We start from the raw sequence: 12,290 nt of genomic DNA, 5'->3' as shown, positions 1-12,290 counted from the left end.
ACCGATTAAGCTATAGGATAAGGGGTAGCTAAGTTATATAGTAAGTTATATTATAAGTTTAGAACGTAGAAACGTAGAAATATAGAAACGCGATATACTAACGTACTGACGTACTAACGTACTAAACTCTTTACTATAGGGAGGAGTTATATATTTAAGGACATACGGTCTCTATAGATAGTTTCTCTTCTTATAGTAAATCTTAGAATATAATTAGAGTTAATCTGTTAGGCAACCGCTCCACTAATTATGTTTATATTATTAATTATTCTATACCTATATACCTAGCCCATTAATAAGTCTACTGTAGTATTTCCTACAAGGCTTTATTACATCGGCGCTATGACGTAGTAGTAGTATAAAGATTTTTTGCTAGGAGGGTAAGCCCTAATAAAGGCTTAAAACGCGACCACTATAATGTATATTAAATTGGCTATTTAAATATAGCATTTACTTCTAGCGTCTTCCCTTCCTCTTATATAGTATATAACTATAGTGTATGACATTTATACAGCATAGTAATTAAATTAATAAACCGTATACGCCCTAGGAAGTCTATAATAAGCCTTTTATTTCCTATTCTATCTAATAACCTAGATTTCTACGTGGTATTCCGCTCTTCTTTATACCTTAGTAAGGGACCTAGATTAAAGCCCTAGAGTAAAGCGCCTAGATCCTTTTCTTTACGTCCCGCTATTCCCTTAAAGTGGAAATTATACTATATTACGGCACTGCAGCGGATCTAGTTAGGGGCTTACTTAAGACTTCGTATATATATATAGACGTCCTTTCTACCACCTTCTGCTTTTTAGCTTTACATCCTTATTAATAAACAATCTAATTATATAGGCTTGTATACGTTCTTTACGGCGCTTATACCTTAATTAACTAAGTCCCGTAATATTATATTAAGCTCTCTAATTAAATATAGGTTGTGGTATTTAAGGTCTTAGACCGCATAGGCTGATTGTATATATATACGAGCAATACCTATAGCTTCTCCTAGGTTTACCCCAGGCTCGCGTTTTTCTTTATTTATTATCTTCTTCTTCTTTTTCTTTTACGGTAGATCTAATATAGGCTTTTAAAGACTTATAGGCCTAGGTTGCATAGCTATAAGAGGATGTCTAATTTTTACGTTCTAATTTGACTACCCTCTCCTACCCTCTCCTACCCGAAACCCTCCCTTCCTAATCTAGAAAAGTTTAACGGACATTCCTATAAATTTAACACTTGGTTACTATTAATTAAGGCAAAGCTACGGGTTAATAATGCGGCTATTAGCGATATGGTTGCGCAGTTCTATTACGTATTTTTAAATCTTAATAGCAGTGTATAAGCAATGGTTCTCCCCTAGCTTGGATAAGTAGAAGAGTTTAAATACATAGAATTATAAAACAATTCTTAATTAGTTGGCGCGCGTCTATAATAACCTAAATAAAATTTAAGAGGTAGAAGATAAGCTATTATCCCTACAATAAGGTACGGATTTAGTACCAACCTATATATTAAAATTTAAACGCGTTCTATACGAAGCACGTAGGTAGAATTGGCCAGATATTAACAAGATATTAATATTTAGGAATGGGCTGAGCTCTATTATCCGCAGCAGGCTTAACTAATAGCTTAATTTGCCGTAAAGATATTCCGATTTTGTTTAAATTGTTTAATAGCTAGCTGGCTAATCGTCTTCTTATTCTACGGTGCAACCTTTTAGCAATAATAATAACTAACGTGGATCGGAGCTTACGGATATCGGTACTATTACGATCAATTTAATCAATGTCCCTAGCCCTCAACCTCCACCCCCACGGTCTATAGGTCCCCGCGCTCAATCTATATTACTAGCTTGCCGAAGTTAATATAGATATAAAGGATGTTGCGTACACTGTGGATTATTTAGCTACTGGGTTAAGAACTGTCCATTACAGCTATATAGCTGCTCGCTGTGGCCATATAAGAAGTAGATAGGCAAGAGGACACCTGCTAGTAATTAAGGGTCAGACGAATTGGATATAGATTGGTCGGTTACAAAGGGGTGAAATTTGATCTATTTTAACCGTATAAGAGGTAGATAATAAAGCCTAAGGGCAGGCTTTCTTAAAGGGGGGGGCGATGTTACGGTACCGTAACGGATCTAGTTAGGGGCTTGCTTGAGACTTGGTGTATATATATAGACGTCCTTTCCACCACCTTCTGCTCCTTAGCTTAATATCCTTGTTAATAGACAATCCAATTATACAGGCTTGCATACGTTCCTTACGGCGCTCATGCCTCGATTGACTGAGTCCCGTAATATACTATAAGCAGGAGAACCATAGGCGTATATATATATAGGGTATTTAGATAGGAGCTAGGGTAGGATAACTTAATTCTATAGCATTTATAAATTTAAATAGAAGTATAGTGTAAATAGTAGATAGGGTAATATAGGTAATCTAGAGATTAGTTTTAGTTTAAGAGACTGTCTCTAAGCGGTAACCTATGGTGCTTTTTCCTCCCGTTAATGTAGTATAGGTGCTACTTAGAGGGGTATACACTGTATTGCCACTTACGTCTCCCTTAGAGGTTTTTTTATACCTAACTTAACGGCATTTATAGACCTAGATAGGGACCACATTAAACATTAATTAAGAATAAATATATAATATCCTTAATTGAAAGATTTATTATATACGAATTAAATCGTTAAACCAGCTACTCTTAAGATTTCGGTTGGACCGAACCAAACCAATGAAGTAACCTAACCGCTGACATCACTGGTTCTACGTATCTTAATGTAATCCCAAGGTAGACAATAATGATGAAGCCGGAAGAATATAATGTGCATGATAAAGTATTAAGAAATTGTGCATCACTTGAAATTTGAGTGCTTATTACAATTTCCAGTTTAGTAAATAGCTGAACAGTATTATTTGCCATATAGGTCATCATGGAATTGGACAAACGCTTGAAGATGGGTGATTGAGTATTAAGAAGTCGCCGATAATAAACAGGTAGCCTAGACCTGGATTGGATGAGTGTAAGGATATTACCATCTCGCTTTAGTCCTGCGCTTCAATCTGATAGGCAATGACTCTAAAAGAACAAACCAGAAATTTGTCGTCTTCCACTCTTTTTCTACCATTAGCTCAAACTGCTTACATGTTAGTCAAGCCCTTAGATATCTAAAGGAAAAAATAGATTAAGAGATGGTGGGTACAAACTTACATCATAGAGTAGAAATATGGTCGCTATCAACTTATACATTTCCAGATACGCGGCACTCTTTCCTGTACAGATCCTGCTACCATATCCGAAGGTAAAGTCAAGACCTTTCATTCGCGCATACCTCGCCTTGAACTCATCCTCAGGCTCCCCTTCCTTCCGCAGCCACCGTTCTGGGACGAATGAATCCGTGTCTGGCCCGAACAGCTCTTCGCTGCGATTTGTCACCCACGCATTCATTCCAACCTTAGTCCCTTCGGGAAGGAAGCGGCCATCTAGCAAAGTCGATCCGCCACGCGGGACAACACGCTCTAAATGGAGCCCAATTGGTGGATGTATACGTAGACCCTCTTGGATGACAGCATCTAGGTATATAAGGCTCTGACAATCGCGCCAACTAACGGGGACTGTTGGATCTAAGCCGGCAGCGTCAAGCTCCTTCCTGAGCCTAGCGTACGCCTGCTGGTTACGCAATGTATAGTAGACAATGGCAGACAGGGAAGTGCCAGTGGTATCGCTGCCAGCAACGATGTTCAGAAAAAGGTAGTTGACCACCTTATGATCGTCATCTACAATGTCTGGGTAGGTTTTCTTGGCATCAATGAATTGATCAAGGAGGTCCGGTGCACGATCGGCATTGATGCCCGCTTCTCTTTGGGCATTCCTCTCTGCTACGGCAGCATAGGCTTGTTGGAATGCCCACAGGAAAGGTGGTGGGCCTGGTGTCGTGATGTTGTTAGAGATGAATTTATAGACTTTGTCTAGCAGAGGCATTTGAGAGCACTGAAGCATTCCAGAAGTTAGAATTTTGGAAAAGCCTTCACAAGCACAAACAAATTTTGACACGAGACAACTTACGATGCCGAAATAGATTATTCCCGCCATGGAGTCTTTTATGAAATTATTAACATCTTCCCCTTTCTCCAAGTAACCTCGATGGACGCCAAATGTCATTTTATACAGCCCTTCGTACGCATCTAATGATGTTTGTTAACCCTGATCATCTAAACCTCTGCTCTTTTGTAATGCTTACACCAAAGTATCCATTTCTCCATTGCGATAGTTAAGCCTAAGCTCTCATCCTTCACAAACCTCGCCTCCATTTCATGGCAAAAGAGCTTGATGGTCTCGTCTACTCCAGGTTCAAAACTTGTTACCTTGGAGACACTCATGATGGCCCTGATGGGCTTGACCATTTTTGAATGCCATTTATTATCGGTAGTTGCGAAAATATTAGATACTAGCTCGCCGTTCACGACAACATCGTTGGAAGAATACATGTTGCTCTGAAGTTTGAAAGCAGTTATTTAAAAGCGTGTTTTGGGTGAGTGTAGTTTCGCATACACTAGTTTACGTGACGTTCGGAATAGGAAATGTGGCGTCCTGGGCTCTCACCTTCTTCCATGGCGACTTCGTGGAGTAAACAGTCTTGATCATATTTGGGTCACTAAGGCTAACGAAGTTCGGGCCCATCCGCACCGCGGTACCCAGTTTTCTATGTAGCTCGATCTGGTTGAGATGTGCGTGGCCGGTCCACCAGCTGTAGACACGCCATAGGTCGGTAAATTTGGCCCAGAACGGGCCAGGGATCGCCTTCAATGGGGAACGCAGGTAAGTGAAAACCAGGTAAGATAAAGGTGACACAGCAGCAAGCACGGCGGCTCGAACCACAAGGTCGAAGAGAGCCATGGCAGGTGTCAATGAAGGGTGCATGCGAACCGAACAGGCGGGACGCGGGATGCAAGGCTCTTTATCCTTATCGAGCTGAGACTGCTTTTGTGTTAAGGCGACACACTAGGTCACGGTGCGAGGTGCATATTCCGGCTTCCCCGTGGGTCCCCTGCCGACCGTCTTCAGTGCAAGTCGTGAGCAATCAGCGCTGCCCACCAATGCAGCCAAGCCGCGGAACCGGGGGAAAACTCGCTTCAGTCTCGGGTGCAGCAGGGCAGCGGGGCCAAGCGATCCCACACTCCATAAGGCATACATAGGCAGGCCATCATGTACCTATCATCTATACTACATCTGCAGCGTTAGAATCTTGTCCAGTTATTCCCACCGGTTAATTTACCGTGATGGCCGACGCCCACCCTGCCGCATAGGCCGTTGAACCCGCTGAAACTGAGGAGTAGGCTGGCGATGGTGTTAAGGTCGATACCGAAGTAATACGTGCTCCATCTTTTACTCACTTTTTATATCTTCGAGTCTCTCATTTCCAATCTCGTTAAACGCGTTTTTTGTCCTTATTACATAAAATCTGGCCGTAGCCTCGCAGCCCGACTTTTTTCCGTTTTGGAGCCTCTAACTAACATAAGCTCAGACCGACTCGACCTACGGTGATGACTTATAAGGAAAACTACCTAAAGGTCTCGTAAAAGCAATCTAAAATTCTTCTATAGCACAAGTGAAACCGCTAGTATCTCTTCTTCTATCCTTTAGCATCAATTTAAGAATAGTCGTCGCTACTATGCCTATAAGGCCGGAAGTATGCCATCAATCCCACTCTTAACACATTATCTATAGAAATCGTGTATCCTACTAAGCTTGTTATGATAGCATATATTCTTCCAAATGATAAAGAAGAATTAGATAGATTGGACGTGCACTATTATATCGCCCTGCTCCATCTAGATGGCGAGTTATATCTCGCCCTAATTAGAGAAAAACCAAGCCGCATTTTAGACCTTGGCACCGGTACAGGTATATGGGCTATAGATATAGGTAAGTCCACTGTAATAGACAAGCTCTGGCTAGCATAACTGGAAAGTCTAATTAAATATAGGGGATAAGTTTGAGGATGCCACAGTACGAAGCTTTACAAAATCATTCCCTTATGTTAGAGTTCTTATCCGTAATAATATAGGTCATTGGAGTAGACTTAAGTCCTATACAGCCAAGCTGGTACGAAGGCTAGAGATATTTCCCGCGACTGTCAAGTCAAACTAATTGTTCTAGGGTTCCGCCTAAAGTCAAATTCGAGATAGATGATATCGAAGAGGAATGGAACTTCCGTAAACTATTTGACTTCATTTATTCACGTTATATGGCTAGTTTAATCCGGAATTGGGATAAATACATAAAGCAATGCTTTAAGTATGAAGACACATCAATTTCTACCCTCCTTTACTGATAAAACCCATCTAATAGCAACCTAAAGCCAGGGGGCTGGGCTGAGTTCAAAGACTGGGACGTCCGACCTTACACGTCGGAGGGGTCGCTAGAACTGCCCGATAATGCTATTAAGAAATGGCATGGCATTGTTCTTGACGTATATGAATATAAAGTTGGCGCAACACCTAATCCGGGAATCTTCCTAAAACAGAAATTTACCGAGGCTGGCTTTATTAATATCGAAGAGAGAGTCTTTGAGGTACCTGTTAGCGCCTGGCCTAAGGACCCAAGGAAGAAATCGGTCGGCAAATACTACGGTGTGACGCTTTACGAGGGCGCTTCAGCCCTCTCCACGCGTCTTTTTACGCATTTTCTTAACTGGGAAATCGAAGAGGTTGAGGTTTTTAATGCGCAGTTTAGAGAGAATATGAAGACCTTCCAATTTTACCATAAATAGTAAGTATCCCACATTTTTCAGATACAAATCTTACTAATAGTTGGCTGCTTTAGCCATATAGTCTATGGACAAAAACCTCTAACTCTGGAAAGTAGTGCTGGGGTTTTATAAGTCTGTTTTGGAACGGCATTCCAGAAAAATAAAACCTTTATTTTTGTTTTCTTTCCCTTTTAGCGTTTACTCTCTTTACAAACCATCTTACCCTTTAATAATTATTTGTAGTTAGCAATTTCTGCTTTTATAATTAAAATGAGCTTTTTATAGGCGTTAATGTATATAAGGAAGGCTGGGGACTTAGGGGATACTATTAAGCAAAATTAAAAAATAATTTTCTACCTCTATAGTCTTTAACGAAAACTCCCCTCACTAAGGTCTATTTCTGTCTTTGGACCTAAGCAGCCGCCGCTTTAACCTGAGCTAAGGGTGAGTAGCCCTGAGCACGCCCTAAGTATATAAGGGGTGCCTGGTTCTAGGCCCTTGGGGCCTAAATTTAGGAATCGGCTAAAGATGCCTAACATCGCCTTGTATTAAAATTTCGGCCAAGACTATTGCGGACTTAGCTACCCCTTAAAACCCATCGCTAACGTATTTACGCTTACCCCTTATCCTAATAACTAACGACTTCAGCTTAACTTATGTCCAGCTTTAAATCTCAGGTTATTATACCGCAATTATTATTATTAAGATTAATTAAAATACAAAATATTCCTTATTAAATATTGTTTTGTTCTTTTAAGTATTTTAAGTAGCATTTCCATATTAACTTCTAGCTAACAACTGTATAGTTTCCCCCTTTACGTATACCGCTCACAACCGCAAAACTATAAGGTAATTAGCTAAAGGATTTGTACATACTCTTAAATAAACCTATAACACAAATAGCTAGAATAATTGGTTTAGGTAGGGCCTTTAGATGCTTTAGTAGTGGACTAGGGTATAGGTTGGAGAGGAGATCTAATAGACCTACTTTACCTAGTATAAACTTAAATGCTCCTTAGTTAGACTACGCGGTACGGGCTTATAGGGGTATAGCTTAGCAAAGAGCAAACCGGATTGGATAGTGTTAGCTAGGTTTAGCCTAAGTTATATAGATTATTATACGGACACGGCCTAATCCAGAGCAGAGGGGTTATATTAGTAGATCCCTACTATTTAGGCGAGTGGGGCGGGTATGGCCAATATAGATAAGATAATACTAACCTTAACTAGTTGGCAGAGCGGCGCAGATCTAAGGTAGGTATGGCTCTGAAGAGCGTAAGGGAGCTATAGTAAGGGGAATAGTGTTATATAGAGACGGCCTAATATAAAATAAGGGGGTATTAACGGCGCGAGCGTTTATGGATGGGCCGGATTAGACAAGTCTGGTATCTAGAAGTTAATTAAGTGGGGTAAATTTATATAAGCACTAATGGCGGACGACGCTGGGGTCGGATTTAACGAATTATGGCTCTTTTAGGCTGAACTACCCGCGTAAAGCTAAGGGGAATGGCTTAGTAATGTCCTTATATGGGTCTAACCGAGCGGAGCTGGCTTATATAGACGTGGCTTTAATTATAAACGTTAAGGTAGGATTGGATAGCTCTAGTCTCCGGAAGTTTATCTACTTAGGCAACTTTATATAAGCACACTAGATAAAACTACGGGAATCTAACTAGATTATATAGTAGCGGCACTCTTTAACCTAAGTAAGTGGGGTAGGATTTTATAAAGCAGAGAGTATCTAGGTGTTATTAGATGGTGCTGGCCTTTATAAAGTTAAGAGGATTAAGCTAACTTATGGTTTGGTAAAGCATAAGGGGCCTAGATTAGGTAGAATTTACGGATTAACTAAAAAGACTAAAGTTATATAGAAACAGTACGGCGGATAAAGGGGCTTAAATTAGGTCGCGTAAGCTTTTACTAACTTACATATTCTTAAAAGATTAATGCGGAAATAGACTTAAAAAAGGAGTAAAGGCTTAGATTAAATAATACTGGCTATTCTATATCGCCCTTATATAGAAGTATAGATTTATCTAATACTATAAGGGCAGGTTTTGGGCTTAAAGATTGAAAACTCCTATAGTAAGAGTATACTGCCTAACCTTTGGCAATCTGGCTAGCTAGATAGCTGCTATAGAACTTATAGAAAGTATATCTAGCGCTAATGACGCCGGCTACTCGATCTATATACTTTGGCGCTATAACGTATAAGGTTGTAACTGGACAGCTATGCGAAATTAATCTCTTTAAAGACCGGCCGCCTGGTAGCGGGGGGCCTCCTTAGTACGCAGAATATCTAGCTAGGTTCTATAATTAAGATATACTAGACTAAGGGTGCTCTAAAATACGCGGGAGCTTTAATATAAGGGCCGGATTGGATAGTTCTAGTTTCCAGAAGTTAGATTAAGTAAGCAGATTAATATAAACACGGTTAATAGAGGATAAAGAGGTTAGATTAGATAGTGATAGGCCCTCCTTTAAGTTAAGTAAGTAGTATAGAATTATATAAGTACTATTAGGTGGAGAATACGGGGACTAGATTGGATAGTGCTAATCTCTATATACTAAGAGAGAGTTGTAATTTTATGCGGAAGGATTAGGAATCTATAGGATAAGGGAGCTTACTAGTTTTAATATAAGTAATACAATTCCGCAGGTACTAGACTATTGGAGAGAATTAATATATATATATATAGCCATTCCTATTAGCATTTATAAAGAATTCTATAAAGGAGTTAGTATAGAAAAATAACTTTATATAATAGGTTATAACTCTACTAAATCATCTATAGTGTTATAGGCGTTCTTCTTGCTGGGATTTTTTACATCAATTCTTAGCCTAAAGCTTTAAGCTATATCTAAATAAATCTTTAATTAGCTAGTAAGTAAATAGGGCTACTACGCTAGCTTTATGCTGGATTGGTTTGCCTTTATAAAAACTATATCCTATATAATAATGCCGAATTCTAGAGGGTCTACTTAATAGTCTTAAACTTAACCTACGCCGTACCGTTATTAGTTATAAAAGTATTGCCTTTATATACTAGATAGTGGGCGTCCTTTAAGGGAACTATTTCTAGACTTTTTAGTTTAAATAGACTTAGGAGTAGATTGGATAGTTAGATAGTGCTCTCTTTATAGGCTTACTAAGGGGTATAAGTTTATATAGAAGAATTTGGGAATCTAGGAGCTAGGTCACTTTAGATTCCTATAGGTATTGTACTATTATCGACTTATTTAGTCTGCAGCGGTTAGTAGTTAGTATATCTGGGATAACGGTTAGGATCTTGCCGCCTTTGCTAGTTAGGTGGCTGAGTACCTTATAGGAAGCTAAGTAGTAAGGAATTACTAAGGAAGCTTATATATATATAACCTAAGCTATAAAAACTAAAGTAATTTTCCCATTACCTGGAAACATCCCTGTAGTAATGCCGGTGCGTACTATCTACGCTTTAACTAGGATTTTAAAATTAGTAGACGTATAAACTTTGCTAATATCCTCTTAGCTATAACTTAGAGATCTTACTAACCGGCTTAGCCTGTATAGATAGAGTTATATAGTATATATGCCTAAGCGTTTAGAGCTTTAGTTGTATCCTTCCTTATTAATATTATACTTACTTTAAGTATAATAACAATATAAATATATATCTTACCCCCTCCTTCTAATTAGTATGGCCTGCGGTTAAGTATAGCTATTAGCTTAAAGGTATAAGCGGAAGGTCTTAGTGCTAAAAGACTAAGGTACACATCCTTTACATTTAGTTATATCTCGCTAACTATTAATAGGAAAGTAGCCTTAAGGTATTAGAAAAGAAGGAGTATAGTAGCCTTTTTATTAAAGCGTATGTATCTAAGAGATACTATAACTCTAAGAAAGAAGCCTATCTAAGGATAGGCAGATATCTCTACAATTAAAAGACTAAAAGTGGCGGCAAGAAGTTAAAGACCTAGTTAATCGTATTCCGGCCGAACCCTTTATAAAGCGACCGCGAACGTCTCTTATAGATGCTACTGTTAAGGGTATAATTGGCTAAGAAGTAGTAAGCATTATTAGCGACACGCAGATTAATCTAATTAATTATTAGAGGAAGGAAGGAACTTGGCCCAAAGAATACTTTAAGAAGTATAATAATATAAAACATCTACTTGTAAGGAAGAAATTGTTATTATCTTCCCTTTGCTAGAAACGATTGGAAGCTAGCTCTATTACGCCTAGCTCTACTATACCTAGTGATTAAAAGCCTAGGGAAGTTAAAAGCGCCCCCTACTAAGACGCGCGTTATAAAACTCTACTCGCGACTAAAGGGAGCTATATAGATAAATCTAACCTAGGTATTACAGATCCAAGTAAGGCATTTTGCCAAAAATTACTTAAGAAAGAGTAAGCGGTTCCTTAGGATACATTATTTCGTAATAATCTCTTTAAATTAGCTTATTAAAAAATATGAAATAGGAATAAGGCTAGAGTTATCCAAGATATTACTTAATTAGTTATTCCTTCTGCAGAAACCCTCGCTATATATAGCGCCACCTCTCTTTAGTGCTTGGTTAAAAGCGTTAATAAAGGCTGGAATAATTTAATCCCTATTACTTAGACTCACCCGCAGCCCAATTATACTATGGGATTTAGGCGAGAAGCGTTTATAGATAATTAGCTTAGTAAGCTTTAGCCCTTTATTAGCGAGCTTACGGACAACTCCTTCTTTATGGCTATATACTACTAGTACTTCCCGTTCTTAACGTATAAAGTTAAGTATAGTGCTGCGGCACTTAATATTGCGGACCGGCAAAATGCCTATAGCATGACTCTTGCAGTAAGAGGTATTATTGAGCTCTTCCGACTTGTAAAGCGCGAAAAAGAGCTTTATTGAGAAATTCTCGCCTTCTTAATCTTATATAATTACCAGACCGTAAAAATATATAGCCACTACCCCGTAATTAATGGGCCTAAGACTACCTTCTACCGCCACCTAATCCGCATGTTTAACTTTACGGAATTAGATAAAAAAGAAAAATAGACGGTGTATAAATTTACTAAGAATGTCTATAATGTATAAATACTGACTCACTTTAAAAGGCTCTGCTCGGTTGTTAATAAGTTACCCCCTAATTTAGATTTTAAGGTTTTACGGCAATTAGAACTATAGTTTTTAAAGGGTTTTAGACTTTTATAGGAGTTAGAAAGTCATTATCTCTTAGAATATAATGCTAATTTTATATCTTTACTTGGGGAATATAATAGTTAGTTAGATCTATAAGACGATACTCTAGATACTTCTATAACTAAAGGAACTAAGTAGGCCATATTTAAAAGGCTAAAGAAAAGGCGTGCTGTAGAAGAGGGGCGCTAAGGAATAAACTTAAGGACGGCTATAAGACTGGTTAAACCGTTCTGGATATATCTAAGGACCCGTAATAAGGCGTACTTAAGGTCATTAGTGTCCTCTCTTTCTTATCTTTATTGGTTTAGAGCGGCGTAGCGTTATACTTTAATAACTAGGCTTAGAGTATACTAACCCTAGTTAATAGTAAA

General features: G+C 38.7%; 3 protein-coding genes across 3 annotated transcripts; 2 read left to right on the top strand and 1 right to left on the bottom strand.

Moving 5' to 3' along the window:
• Positions 1-1,168: 1,168 nt before the first annotated feature.
• On the top strand, positions 1,169-1,339 carry K441DRAFT_585772 (uncharacterized protein; the record flags this gene model as incomplete). The annotated part of the gene is made up of 1 exon (XM_067644597.1): positions 1,169-1,339. A coding segment is annotated over one exon (171 nt), but the record flags the coding sequence as incomplete, so codon positions are not given.
• Positions 1,340-2,810: 1,471 nt separating this feature from the next.
• K441DRAFT_645670 (cytochrome P450) lies at positions 2,811-4,896 on the bottom strand (the record flags this gene model as incomplete). Its single annotated transcript, XM_067646804.1, has 5 exons — positions 2,811-3,136; positions 3,211-3,990; positions 4,066-4,184; positions 4,241-4,493; positions 4,603-4,896. The coding sequence occupies 5 exons, from the start codon at positions 4,894-4,896 to the stop codon at positions 3,032-3,034; spliced, it is 1,551 nt and encodes a 516-aa protein (XP_067498476.1). The 3' UTR covers positions 2,811-3,031.
• A 717-nt stretch (positions 4,897-5,613) lies between these two features.
• K441DRAFT_297315 (S-adenosyl-L-methionine-dependent methyltransferase) lies at positions 5,614-7,108 on the top strand. The gene is made up of 6 exons (XM_067641014.1): positions 5,614-5,925; positions 5,987-6,009; positions 6,068-6,105; positions 6,160-6,297; positions 6,352-6,771; positions 6,826-7,108. The coding sequence occupies exons 1-6, from the start codon at positions 5,754-5,756 to the stop codon at positions 6,881-6,883; spliced, it is 849 nt and encodes a 282-aa protein (XP_067498475.1). The 5' UTR covers positions 5,614-5,753; the 3' UTR covers positions 6,884-7,108.
• Positions 7,109-12,290: the final 5,182 nt, after the last annotated feature.

Source organism: Cenococcum geophilum (genome assembly GCF_001692895.1).
Source record: "Cenococcum geophilum 1.58 unplaced genomic scaffold K441scaffold_61, whole genome shotgun sequence".
NCBI classification, from domain to species: domain Eukaryota; kingdom Fungi; phylum Ascomycota; class Dothideomycetes; order Gloniales; family Gloniaceae; genus Cenococcum; species Cenococcum geophilum.
This window is presented reverse-complemented; position numbering and strand designations above follow the sequence as displayed.